The 12,811-nt window shown below is 39.7% G+C and overlaps 1 protein-coding gene across 1 annotated transcript in view; it reads right to left on the reverse strand.

The window, feature by feature from the left end:
* Positions 1-12,152, reverse strand: part of LOC104383626 (nesprin-2-like) — a 162,223-nt gene extending 150,071 nt beyond the window's left edge. The window contains exons 1-11 of the mRNA XM_086613635.1: positions 11,994-12,152; positions 10,926-11,060; positions 9,210-9,421; positions 8,855-8,930; positions 7,619-7,737; positions 6,919-7,042; positions 5,895-6,052; positions 5,310-5,457; positions 3,513-4,111; positions 1,978-2,157; positions 846-996 (exon numbers count right to left, since the gene is read on the reverse strand). Of these exons, the coding sequence (XP_086469761.1) occupies positions 846-996; positions 1,978-2,157; positions 3,513-4,111; positions 5,310-5,457; positions 5,895-6,052; positions 6,919-7,042; positions 7,619-7,737; positions 8,855-8,930; positions 9,210-9,421; positions 10,926-11,060; positions 11,994-12,152 (2,061 nt within the window). The remainder of the gene's footprint in view (positions 1-845; positions 997-1,977; positions 2,158-3,512; positions 4,112-5,309; positions 5,458-5,894; positions 6,053-6,918; positions 7,043-7,618; positions 7,738-8,854; positions 8,931-9,209; positions 9,422-10,925; positions 11,061-11,993) is intronic.
* Positions 12,153-12,811: the final 659 nt, after the last annotated feature.

The following is a 12,811-nucleotide window of genomic DNA, read 5'->3' on the forward strand; positions in this document are numbered from 1 at the left end:
AATTGTAACCAGCTCAAGAAAGTATCATATCATCAGCCCAGTCAAAACCATTTCAGCACCATGCTGGCAATCCCCAAGCTGTCTCTGAGTGCAGTGGCAATGACATCTGCAAGGTACACAAGCTCCAGCCTGGGAAGCAGGACAGATCTGTCCTGGCCCAGTCTCTGAGCAGATGTGCCATGCTGACACAGCCTTACGGCTCCTGTTCCTGATCCTGCTTGCTCAAAGCTCGCTGAAGATCTCTGCACAGCCCTGCAGGGTGCACGCAAACCCTGCAAGCCCTGCCTGGGACCCACTGACACAAGCAAGGAGAGGATACGGATCCAGATTCTTGGTGATTAGCTACAGTGACAACAGAGAAACAAGAAGCCTCAAGGAGTTGCATTACCTATTATTTTTGCCATGGTACAACATTTTAAAGTATCTTCTTAGTAACAAGTGAATTTGCTATTTCTGTAGATTTACAAACTGCCCGCTATAAGGTTTATAACTTGGTAGAAAATATAGAAATATTCTAAAGAATATGGGTGAATATGGCTGATTTCAACATGTGGTTTTGGTAGGACAGGATTTAATCTTATTTTCATACTAGATCATAGTTTTTCTATGGGTTTGTTGTTTGGTTTTTTATCTCTCCCCTTTAACAAGACCTTGATTCACTAACCAAAACTAGATATTAAGGTAAAACAAAACCAGGCTATGGTGTCTAAATGTATTTTGGAAGCCAAAGTGAAATCAAGGTCTTAACATATGCCCTGGTAGGGTGAGTGTGCAAGGGCAACCCTACACCCAAACGCTCCCAGGAAAGGCTTTTCTTTCCTTTTCAGTAAGTTCTTGTTACTCACCTTTGTTATTAGTCTGTTCAAATTCTCCTTCCCCATGTAAGAAGTTTGCTGTGAAAGCAAAATCTCCTGTTTCTGGATGATGCTGGTCAGACTAGTTTTGTAGCTTTGATACTGCTTCAGGAGCTCCAGAGCCCTTGCACACTGCTCCTGGCTATTAAAAAGAGATGTATTATTTATGGCCTAAGCATAAAACAGCAGCCTCAACCTCTTGTCTGCTTCCTTCTCCTACATTGAAACATGTGGGAAGTTTGACTACTATGCTTAGAAGAGAGAAAAGGCAGGATAAACTGCACCAGTCATAAACCCTGCGATACTCTGTGATCCCTGGTGTGGCATTTGGATAGTTTTTGGAAGCAGAAATGCCCTTCACCATCTGAATCACATTTAACTGTGATGTGACCTCAGCAGTTCAGGTTTACATGATACTCTCCACCTGAAAGGTGAGCTCAGTCACCAGTAAACTGAAATACAACATGCAGCAGGTATCACAACAGCTTGGGTGGTGGACAGTGGGAAATATCGCCTCAGCCCAGCCTGCAGTGGGATATGAAAATATTACTCCCTTCGATGCCTGTGTGGGCCAGTCCATGCAAATCATAAAGGCACCTTTAAAAACCTTAAGAGAAGGACAGACGCCCTGGGTCATCAATCCTAGCCTTCCCCAGTCCTCACTCTCTCAGGCTTATCAAACCAAGCTCCTTTATTGTTCTCCTGCATAAAAGACTCTCTGTTTTTGCAGCTGTCCTCTTCCATTTGTTTGTTTTGACTTTTCTTTTTGAATGTACTGGTATGAAATTCATAGCAAATACAGAAGACACAAAGACACATCATTCCCAGTAGCATACAGACTTTTCTTTTGGATATCAGTTAAGTCCAACACTTCACTACATACCTGCCAAATGATGGGACTATGATGTCTTTAAAATATAGAAAATTAATGAGCTTTAGCTGCAAACTTCTATGTGCAATTCTTGGCTTTATGCTAGTTAACAGCATTATAACAGTAACATTTGCTACTGTATCAATATTCCATTGACTTTAAAGTATGGTCTAAGGCTTTTTTGCTGTTTCATTTTACAAGCAAGCTTCTTACTTATACAGTACTACTTCAAAAAGTAGCTTTTCTCCTTACCATTCAGCAAGCAAGAGTTTTGTATCCTCCCATAACCTCTCTGTAACTCTGCATTGTTCATTTGCTTCCTCTGCTTCTTCCTCTTTGATCTGTGGGAGCTTGTTAGCAATTTCTCGCATAGGTTTCATTTCAACAGCAGCACAATCCAATTCCTTTTCCAATTCTGTTAATGATTTTACCCTTTATTAGAAAAAAATGAAATACAGCTTCATATTAAACTATTTTTTTTTCCCCAGTGTAATTATTAAGTTCCCTAGAAATTCATCCTGAGCTGCATATACTAACAAATTACATCATACAAAGTCTAATTTGATCTTCGGTTTGTGTAATTTGACCCAGTTCTTCAGACAAGTTATGCTGACCTAGGCCTTTTAAGAAAGTAATCCAAAATTCCAAAGGCCAATAGGGTCTGTATGCATATAGTGAATTATTTTATACTAAAAGGTAAGTGCATTACAAAAATATGGTCTAAGAAAGGCAGCTATGCCATAGTGTGGGATTTCACAACTTAAAAACTGTCACAGTTTATAAGCTCCTCTCCCATCCCTTTTTCCCTCTGTATAAACAGTAGTGACTTGTTTATCCATCCTTTGCAAGGCTGCACAGGCCTCCTCTGAAACAGTATCAGAGACATACAAATCATGTAAGTGGCTTTCTTGGGGTGTAGTAAAATAATACAAGGCTTCTGGGGTCTCCGACATAAGAAGGACATGGAGCTGTTGGAGAGGGTCCAGAGGAGGGCCTCAAAGATGATCCGAGGGCTGGAGCACCTCTGCTATGAAGACAGGCTGAGAGAGTTGGGGCTGTTCAGTCTGGAGAAGAGAAGGCTCCGGGGTGATCTTATCGCAGCCTTCCAGTACCTAAAGGGGGCCTACAGGAAAGCTGGAGAGGGACTTTTTACAAGGGTGTGTAGTGATAGGACAAGGGGCAACGGATTTAAACTGAAAGAGGGCAGATTTTAATTAGATATACAGAAAAAATTTTTTACAATGAGGGTGGTGAGGCACTGGAACAGGTTGCCTAGAGAAGTTGTGGATGCCCCATCCCTGGAGGTGTTCAAGGCCAGGTTGGATGAGGCTTTGTGCAGCCTGGTGTAGTGGAAGGTGTCCCTGCCCGTGGCAGGGGGGTTGAAACTAGATGATCTTTGAGGTCCCTTCCAACCCAAACCATTCTATGATTCTGCACTGCAGAGTTTCAGATCACATGCATCAGTACTCAGCAAGGAGACTCATCTGCCTGTTTGACCATTTTCTTACTGAAAACTAAGATCATAACAATCAACCTTCTATTTTTTCTTCATCAACACTGCTTCAAACGAACACATACAGAGGAGTTTAAAAGAAAAGACAAAAACGGAGAAGGTTTCCTTATTTAGACTGTGACAGAATGAAATAAAACATCAATTCACGGCTTCTTTCAATGCTCCACAGATGCTTCAAGACATATTCAGGTTTCAGTGCTCTCCTGAGAAGGGGCTGCAGGCCCTCCAATTTCACTGAAACTATGAAACTGAAAGAGCTTTAGAAAAGAATCACCTTTGTTGAATTGCTGGAATTGTTGGATCCTTCAAGCCTATTTTGTTAATTCTGTCACGTAGATCCTGAATGTTTTTAAGGAGCTCACTGTTTTTTGTGGAAAAAATCTTGTACAAGTCTTTTTTCTCTGTAAGCATCTGTTCACTTGGGAGATCGTAAGTCGCATTTAGTTCTTCAGATAAAGTCTGAACAAGGTTTTCACAGCAAGTCTGTCTTCCACATTCAGCATCTTCCAAACAGATATCAACTGTTTTCAAGCGTTCATCCAAACATTTAGCCTCTTCTGCCATATGACAAACTTCCTGTGCCGCCTCTCTCACTGCTTTTCCCTGTATTTCAGGTTGACCTGAGAGATCTGTGAGACATTTGATGGAAGACTGAATCTTCCTCAATGAGGCCACAAAAGCTTCCAGATCTTTAAGGACTGTCTCACGGATCTGCATTTTATGGCTCATTTCTTCAAGCTGGTTTTGATAGTAAATCATAATTTTACTTGCAGCTTGCAGATCTATTGGATTAAATTCATCTCTTGCTGAACTATCTAGGTGTTCCAATTGTTTGCACACTTCAATCTGATTTAATATGGATCTCTGTAGCTCCTGAAATTGAGAGAAGAGAGAACGACCAACAGTGTTACAAGTGAAAGAAAATCTGTATCCTGCATTCAAGCCGAACCTATGACTGAAAAACAAATTATGCTCACAATAAAAATAAATATGCTAAACAGGGTGGTTAAGAAAGAAAACCTCTTTTTTTCTATTCTGGACTTGGGTGGAGAAATGGAAAAAGAAGAAAAATCAAATAAAATGGCATTCCACAGACAGAGAATTTGCTCAGCATTACAGAAAGCCTCTTTCCAGCAATTAGACAAAAAGGAGAGAAAGATAATAAGAGCCCTGGGACCAAAACCGGCAGGCTCTCGCAGTGGGAGGTCACTTAAGAGCACAGGTGGGCACACAGATGTTTGCTACTCTGCCGTCTTTTAAGTCCTTTAGGCCATACTTTCAGAGGAGACTTGCACGCATTTGAAAATCTCTTGGTGAAGCCTGCATGCTATCTGGTTACAGTCCTCAGACAAACAGCAGTGTGTTAGTGTTGTGAAACTCCAAATGTGCAGAGAGCTGGGAAAAAACTCAAGGTCCCTTCCAGCCAAAGAGAGTCCTCCTAGACAGAGTGCACATGCTCTGCCCTACAGCTTGAAAGACCTAAACCCTACTTAGCTCCAGAGCCAAGGGCAGAGAAATGCAAACTTTCAGTTCTGCGCAGCAGTCAGCGTGTTCAGCTCCAAGTGCTTGTCAAGGACAAAACAATATTCACTCTGTCTAATAGACAGACCAGAGCCCAGGCACAAGATACTCACAGCAAGTGAACAAGTCATTGCATCTGTGCAGAGCTTCCCAAACCATCCTGGAGTGTGCTCAGATACCCCAGCAGATGCGACACAAGGCAGCTTAGCTTAGCTCACAAATTAACACCACATCATGTGTATGACTCCACAAAGCGACGTAAAGCCAGGTGGGAACAATGCAAATGTAGATCAAAGAAAAGTCCTAACCTAAGACAAAATGTTCATGACTGTGCTTTTTACTGTAGAGCCTATTGAGGGTCCCTGGCTGGCTCTACAGGAACAATGACATTTAAAGCAAAGGGAGTAAAATGCTGTTACAGACTTCAGAAGGTTTGGGAAGACTTCTGAGCGGTCCCAAACTCTCGAGTGAAAATCCCATGAGGTTCTCTAGTTCCTAGACATATTAAAAACTATTCTGGCTACAATGTGGTCTCTGCATTTTCCCTTACCTTCAGTTCCCTATAAGCAAGATCACTATTCATGAGATTAAACTGCTGGATGTCCTTTTTCTTCAGTCGCTGGTCTAATTCACATAGAAGAATGGATTCGTTTTCTATTGGCAAAACAATTTCCAAAGCAGTCCTTAAAGAGTTTGTTCTACAAGAAAGGTAAAAAAAATGAATTGGGAAAGAAAGCAAGAAAAGACACTCAACGTTTTACAGCATAAAAAGCCACAGAGATAACGTAATTGACTATCTAAGAGATCTAAACCTCCTCCTTCTGAGGTCAAAGGAGTTTTCCCATTGATTAATAAGAAACACAGTGTGAATCACAGTGAATTTAATAAAAAGGTTGAAGGAAATAACACTAAACTTGGAAGCGATGTTACAAAAATCTGGCTCTGTGCTTCTTGGAGAGATTCACACTATCTGCAATGTATATATGAACCAAGTATGTTTAAGAAAAGCTTAGTTTTATGCAATTAAAAAAAAAAAGTTAAAAACGTGCAGGTATTTTCTTTAACACGTTATTCCCTTCACATGAGTTACAAGGAACTATTCCTTAGCTAATATCATGAACTGTTAATTTTATACCTGGTACTCATAATATCCTGAAGCTCTTTCCATTCTCCTTTTAGTTTGCTTTTCATCTCAGAGATAACAGCCTGCTGCACTTCATCCACAAGATCTTCTAAGGCAGATGAGATGCTTTCCAATCGTGTCCAACCAGAATTGGTTTCGCTTTCTATCACCTAAAAGATATGCAGTGTTAATATGATATTGTATTTTTCAATGGACTGGACAGTTCATAAAATTACAGTCACAAAAGTCTCTGCAGAAAAAGTGAAAACATAACCTGAAAGTATCTTTTGCTTTCTTTTTCTTTAAGACTCCATTTTGAGCTGCATGCAAATCTCTACCTATTTTTTACGATGAAAATTTCCATGTCAAATATATGCCTTGGCTACATTTTATAAAAGGCCCAATAAATATGGTTCAGCCATTTTTACTACAAGAAGGAATGGCAAATATCTCAACTTAGTTATGTTCAAAAGAACAAAATACAAATGCAGAACTGAACCAATTTCTGAGACAATAGATAACCTTGATACTCCTTTCAAGCAAGGACTTGAAAAATTCCAGTAAGAAATTCTCCAACATCGATTATGTGCCTTTTATCATCCCCTTAAGGTTCTCACAAACCTAATCAACTCGTAAGTCCTGGAACAGTTTCATTCTGCACATACACCACTGGCATTTGATAATTCAGCTCTGATGACTCCTTCAGCCCTGACCATGGTCCGTCACTTACCACTCCTGCTGACAAAATAAGCTGCTTTCCATAGTTATTTTCTTCATTGGACCTATTTCAGCCTGCAGATAATAAACTGAGAGCCATCGATTTCTTCTTTCAGCAACACTTGCAAAACTCCACTGCTAAGTAGGAATGCAGTTCTGCTGAATGCTAAACCCTTGATTTCCCTTCTACTTCTAATAAACGTGGTTGTAAGGATGCTCCTTTTCCCTTAGCAATACACATAACACAGAGAGGTGAGGGCTCTACAAGAGAAAATAACAATTTAGGCACCAAGTATGTTTTCAAAACATGAATACTTACCTGTAGTTCAAGCAGCTTATTCTGAAGGCATGAAGTGCCTTTTATTTCATCACTAAAACCAGATGCTACTTTATCTCTGCTGATTTGCAAAAGTTCCTCCAGGTTACTTCTCTGTGTGTTGTAGCTAAAGAAAGATGCAATCACTTTCAGAGAGAATACTACTTCTAGTTTAGTGGAACATGGCAGGGGCTGGGACTTGCTGACCAAGAGATTACTGTACAAAATAAGCACAGTCTATTGCAAATGCATATTTTTACCAAAGTCCCAAGTGAATGGGCATAAATGGGCAACACACAAAAGAGCTAAGAAATTGCTCACCTGGCTAATTTCCAAGTATGAATACCTGTCTGCATTCTCTAAATTCAGTTCTATGAATGTAAAAATGTCAGTTCTTTAAACGCTTGACACATTTTTTTTTATTTTGCAATATTCGAAGTTATCAGTAAGGCAGATAGATTTTTCTGGCCCAAGAAAAAAGCAGATGAAAAAGTTTTCTAGCTCTAAGCTACAAAATCCTAATGTTTGAAGCATTTAGCTACTATAGTGCTTCCTTATCAATTACAGAGCAATATTAAGTAAACAGTAGTAGAACAAGAACAGAGTTCTGCATAGCAAAAGTGCACCTTATGTTTGATACATTCAATGAACGTCTAGCATAGGATCATCTCAGAATACATGCATTTTATCCTTGAAAAATTACCTCTCTAATAAAGCTGGTATGGGCAAATCACTGTTTTCCTCAAATTTCTGTGCATAGCTTCCTCCATTGTGATGTTTCACATCTGGTTCCAAAACTGTATCTGCAGCAGGTCTGGAGCTCTAAGTAAAAATAAAAAAAGGTAACAATGACCTCTGCGTCACGCTGTGTCAACACATAATGAAGACCAACAGACGTCTGTGAACTCCTGAAAGTAGCAATTGCTTCATGTGTCCCAAAGGAGATGCGAGAGACCATTCATGAATAAAAGATGTGTTTAAACCCAAACGCAAACCAAAAGGGCAAATTTTTGAACATTTGCAGCCAGGTCATTCATTCCTTCCACAGATACTGGATCTTCGGCAAGCACAATCCACTTGTGTAAATTTTTGCTGCAGCTCCATGGACATCGTTGGGCAACTGCAAGGCACTGTCTTCTGCAGCTTTTGCCAGGCTGCTTATACCAGATGCCTTCGCATGCCTCTCACCCTTGACTCCATGATACACTCTACTCCTAAGTTTGAGGCTGGTTGATGTTAGTTATACAACTCATACTTTGATTATCCATGAGAGAAGAGATTTCATTATCGTACCAGGGATAATATTAGTAACCTTACAAGAGATCTCCTTTGATAATAGCCAATCCTTACATATCTTCAAACTTTACATAAATGCAATGAGTCTTTTCCTATAAATCACCAGTCTGGAGGCTGTCTGATGAGCTGTCTCCAGCCTTACTTGCATGAACGTTTATCCTAAACGAGACATCTGCAACATCCAAATGATGAACTGCAGTTATCTTGTCTCTCTGAAATGATTTCTAACAAGTTACATGTGTTCTGGTTTTCCCTGTATTTCTCTAAGGCAAATGCCTCCAACTCTTCACTTTTCCTCTCTGTGTCCTCTGAAACATGTTAAAATTACTGGGACACAATGGGAGATTTGCACTTGAACACAGCTTCACACATGACTCTTCCAGTTGAAACTCACTCTTTAGTGAAACATAATGCAAGGTTGGAGAGTCACACCTCCTCAGGATGCCTAGTGCTGTTCCTTGCATGCTACTTTTTAATATTTATTTAGTCTACATTCCCAAGCGCAACGGGTTTTTGATGTCTGATCAGAAGCCTGAGGTCCTACCACAATAAGAACAGTAACAGAAATAATCAGTTTTTCCTTTCGTCAATGATGTCTCCTAGACAGAGCACTGTTTTCTAACAGTAAGTATGGACTTCTTACCTCCTGTACTGAAAGGGTATCAATTTGTTGAGAAGAACCAGGCTCTTCTCCATTTTCAGAAGCAACAATGGAGCTCCTACGGTTTAAAAGAAAATTCAGCTTAAGAACAACATTTGAAATACAAAAGGGAAAAAAGAAATCCTGGCTAATGCTTAAAAATAGTGCAGCTATTCATTAGGGTATCATCACCCAATGAAGGGTAATCTAACATCATACTTGCAAGTTTATCAAACTTAATACTAAATGTTTAAATGCACACAGTAATCTACTCAGTAGTACATTTACAGTATCACAAAATTTATCCATATATCTGACTTCTATGAATCTACAGCACATCATGCACTCAGTCACCCACTCTTTCTTAGATGACTGTCCTTTTCCAGCATGAGACAGCAGGGCCCTGTACGTATCTGACATAATTTGCTGGAGCTTTTCCAGCTTCTGTTCACAGTCTGCAGTCAGTGTTTGTATGCCTGGGACAGTTTCTTCTGACAGCCTTCTCAATTTTTTAAGGTCTTCTAATGACTTGCTAAGTTCCCTCAGGCTGCCTTCCTGTGAAAAAAAGGCCTAAACGAAGAAAAACAATATCATAAACTCATGTTAAGTCATAAGGATATGCAATTATTCTCATACATTTTTTTCTATTTCCATTGTCTTCTTGGATGAGTGCACTCCAAGCGTATGCTGTCAAACCAGGAGAGAAACATTTATTTTCCTTCGATTGTTTTTCACATAGAGCCAGGAAAGAAATTAGGATTTCTGGCAACATGTTGCCCAGCTGCATTCACAAGACTATACTGAGTCTTGCTGGATTTTGAAATTCATTATGTTACTACAATTTTAGCTACTTTTGGTCCCAAATCCTCTTCACACTGACATCGAAATACATGTCCCACTGACTACAGAAAAAATAGAATTGGAAAATTTGTTTAAAATATTCCCCATCAATAGTTACACTTTCTAGGGTGAAATCAAGATATATGAAAAATCTAACAAAAATATGAGCAGAAGGAATGCACCTGAGAAAGCTTATTTCTCTTTACTCTTGCATATGTAATATTTGCTGAAGACAAACCCATGAGAAGCAAAGACTAAAACTCCGCTGAATCCAATGACAACCAGAATTTCACCAGAAGATCAATTTCTTACCCTTGTAAGTGGTAAACCAGCCACATCAATGCATCTCAAAGAGGAGGATGAAGGAAAATACTAGAAGCAACGAAGTGTAAAACCTATCACTTATTAAGTAAGGAATATGTAAGATTCCCCATGACTCACCCTCGTAAGTGAAACATTAACTTCTTAGTCTAACTCTGTGGTTAATTTAGACACACAAACACAGAGGTAAAGTGCAGCTACTGCACTGTGAGAAGGTACTCTCATCTAAAGGCACTTCACACCATCTGTGCAACTGTAACAAATCAAAAGAGTCACAGAACACCTAATCATTTCTCATTTTTACGCTTTGCATAGCTAAATCTGTTTTAGTGCTTTAAGGCTGTCTTTAAAAAAAAAGAAAAAAGATACTATCCATGTAAGGAAGAGGTAATTCTCAGTCTACAAGAAGGCTAATATCTTCAGACAAAAAAGGTAAAGAAATAATTTGGGTGGCCTCTTTGTTCTCTGTTTACATAAGACCAAGCACAAGGGCTCTGTTCCACAAACACAGGCTGCAATAATGTACCTAAAAAGGAGCAAGAAGGGCAGACAAAGCATTCACAAGGAGAAGTAGGTGAGCAGAAAAGGAGTGTGCCAGGTACCTCATGTTCCTTGACGAGCCCTTTGGTTTTATCCATATTTAGGAGTTTCTTCTCTTTGCCTAACTGCTTATTGATTTTTTTTAAAGTTGCATTAAATTTCTTTTTTTCCCTTTCTACTATGAGCTGGACACAGGATACTATTTCATGATGAACTGCCTGCAAAATTCAAAACACATTATCTCTGTGAGATGGTAAGACAGTATTACAAAGCAAATAAAAACCTCAGAACACAGTGTGACAAAAAAAATGTTTTTCAAAGATGCCAGGCCTAATGAAAACAGACAGTGGTTCTCCTTCCTATATTATCTCACCTCCCATCTTTTACGAACATCTTTACTCTTTTCTTCCACTACCAACTTTTCGCCATCAGATGAAACATTTTTCAGTTGTTCAGCTGCTTTCAAAAATTTGTCAAGAACTTTATTGTCCAAAGCATTAAAAGCTTCCTGCAAGAAAAGCATCATCATGAAAAATAAACAGAACTGAACCTAGCTTATTTACTGAATCAATTTACATCAGTAGCATACAAAAAACACACATAAAGCATGTATACACTTCATGTATAGGCTGTGATGGCCCTTGCATGGGTGAGTATGAGGGCATTCTCCCCCTCTTGCACACCTGCAAAAGGCTGGAGACAGTATCAGTGTATGCTTTTCAGAGAAAAGCAGATGTTCTTCTCGTAACTCCTATTTTAGGGGCAAATTTGGTACCAAAGAAGAAAGACTAAGGTCCCTGAACTCTGCCTCATTTCTAGGGAATATACACGTCCATGTCCCATGCCTGTCAGAGAGCAGGTGAAAGCTCTGCACCAGTGCAAAGGGATCCTATGAGGCGGCCTGGAGTGAGGCTCCCCGCTGCTCCCAGAACAAAGCTGCTGTACAAGATGTGGCAACACAGATCTTGAGCACTTCCATTTTTGATACCTCACTAAGGACCCCTTTAAGACACTCAGATTTTGCGATCGAACACTTTCTTGACCAGTTAGCCACTGGGAAAAAGAGGACATTCAGTATTTATAATCATACTTTTAAAACCTGCCCAAGAATTCAGGCATGCGATTCTTGATGGGAATCTTAACTATTAATCAGGCCAAAAAAATGGCTGCAGTTCAGAACATGATGGGTTGGGATGATGGAGTAATTTAAATTAAGACAGGGCACTGAATAAACTGCCATACAGATTTACATTTCTTCATTCAAGCTGTCTGCCAAGTCAATATATGCTAACACTGCTAAATCAAAAAGCTGAGAAAAGAATTAGTAACTACCAAAAAAAAAAAACCACTGTTCTTTTTCTCACAGTGGTACCTTAGCCTTTTAGATACTAACTAGTACTAAGAAACGCTCAGATTCAGCTGGCTCAGAAAACAAACCCACCTCATATCTTGAAATACATTCTTCAGGACTTAATTTTTGACTGACAAGTTGCACAGCCTTTGAAATGGAGGCCTCAAGTTCTTTCTGGGATTCTTCAAAGTTGAGCAAAGCCTCCTTCTCTGCAGGTGTCTTCTCAGATTTGGACAAGATGTTGTTCATGTCACCCATGAAAGCCTTGGAAGTAAGAGACTCTTTTCAGAACGTGCCTGAGTGTCAGTAACTACGTAAAGCTATTCCTTCATAACATCACTCAAGTTGTTTGCGTTGAGACACTGATCTTTGAAACATTCTAGTTTTTGTCCCGTCAGGAGTCTGGGAGACTGATTCCAATAGTATAAACCCTTTTTTATTTTAAATTAATGAAAACGAGTCTTCCTAATCACGCAACGCTAAAATTAGAGATGTCTGTGGGTATAAACTACAATAACAACAAAAAAGGAGTACCTCTATTTTGCCTCTGGCTTCTTTAACTCGTGCCTGCAGCCCAGTGGTGTGAGAATGCTGTTGGGACACCTGACTTGAAACACTTTGTGTCAGGGATTGCAGTATCTCTTCTGCTGCCACAATGTCTTCTTGGCACGAGGCTCCCCTTGCAGCCAAGCTCTGATTTAACGAAAAGCAAGAGAAGTACAGTACTTCTGTTTTTTGTTTAAAGGATCACGGGTGGTCAATATTTGGTCAAGGAAAAATCTTATATTCCAATTATGGTCAGTGCATCGCACTGCAAAAATCTCTGTGTAGACAGAAAGAAATTTGCTGCCATCCACAGGGGATTCTGTTAGCTGGAACATTCTTTCTGACAATGTGACACCTCCCAC

This window comes from Tauraco erythrolophus, chromosome 6, assembly GCF_009769465.1.
Source record: "Tauraco erythrolophus isolate bTauEry1 chromosome 6, bTauEry1.pri, whole genome shotgun sequence".
Taxonomy (NCBI): domain Eukaryota; kingdom Metazoa; phylum Chordata; class Aves; order Musophagiformes; family Musophagidae; genus Tauraco; species Tauraco erythrolophus.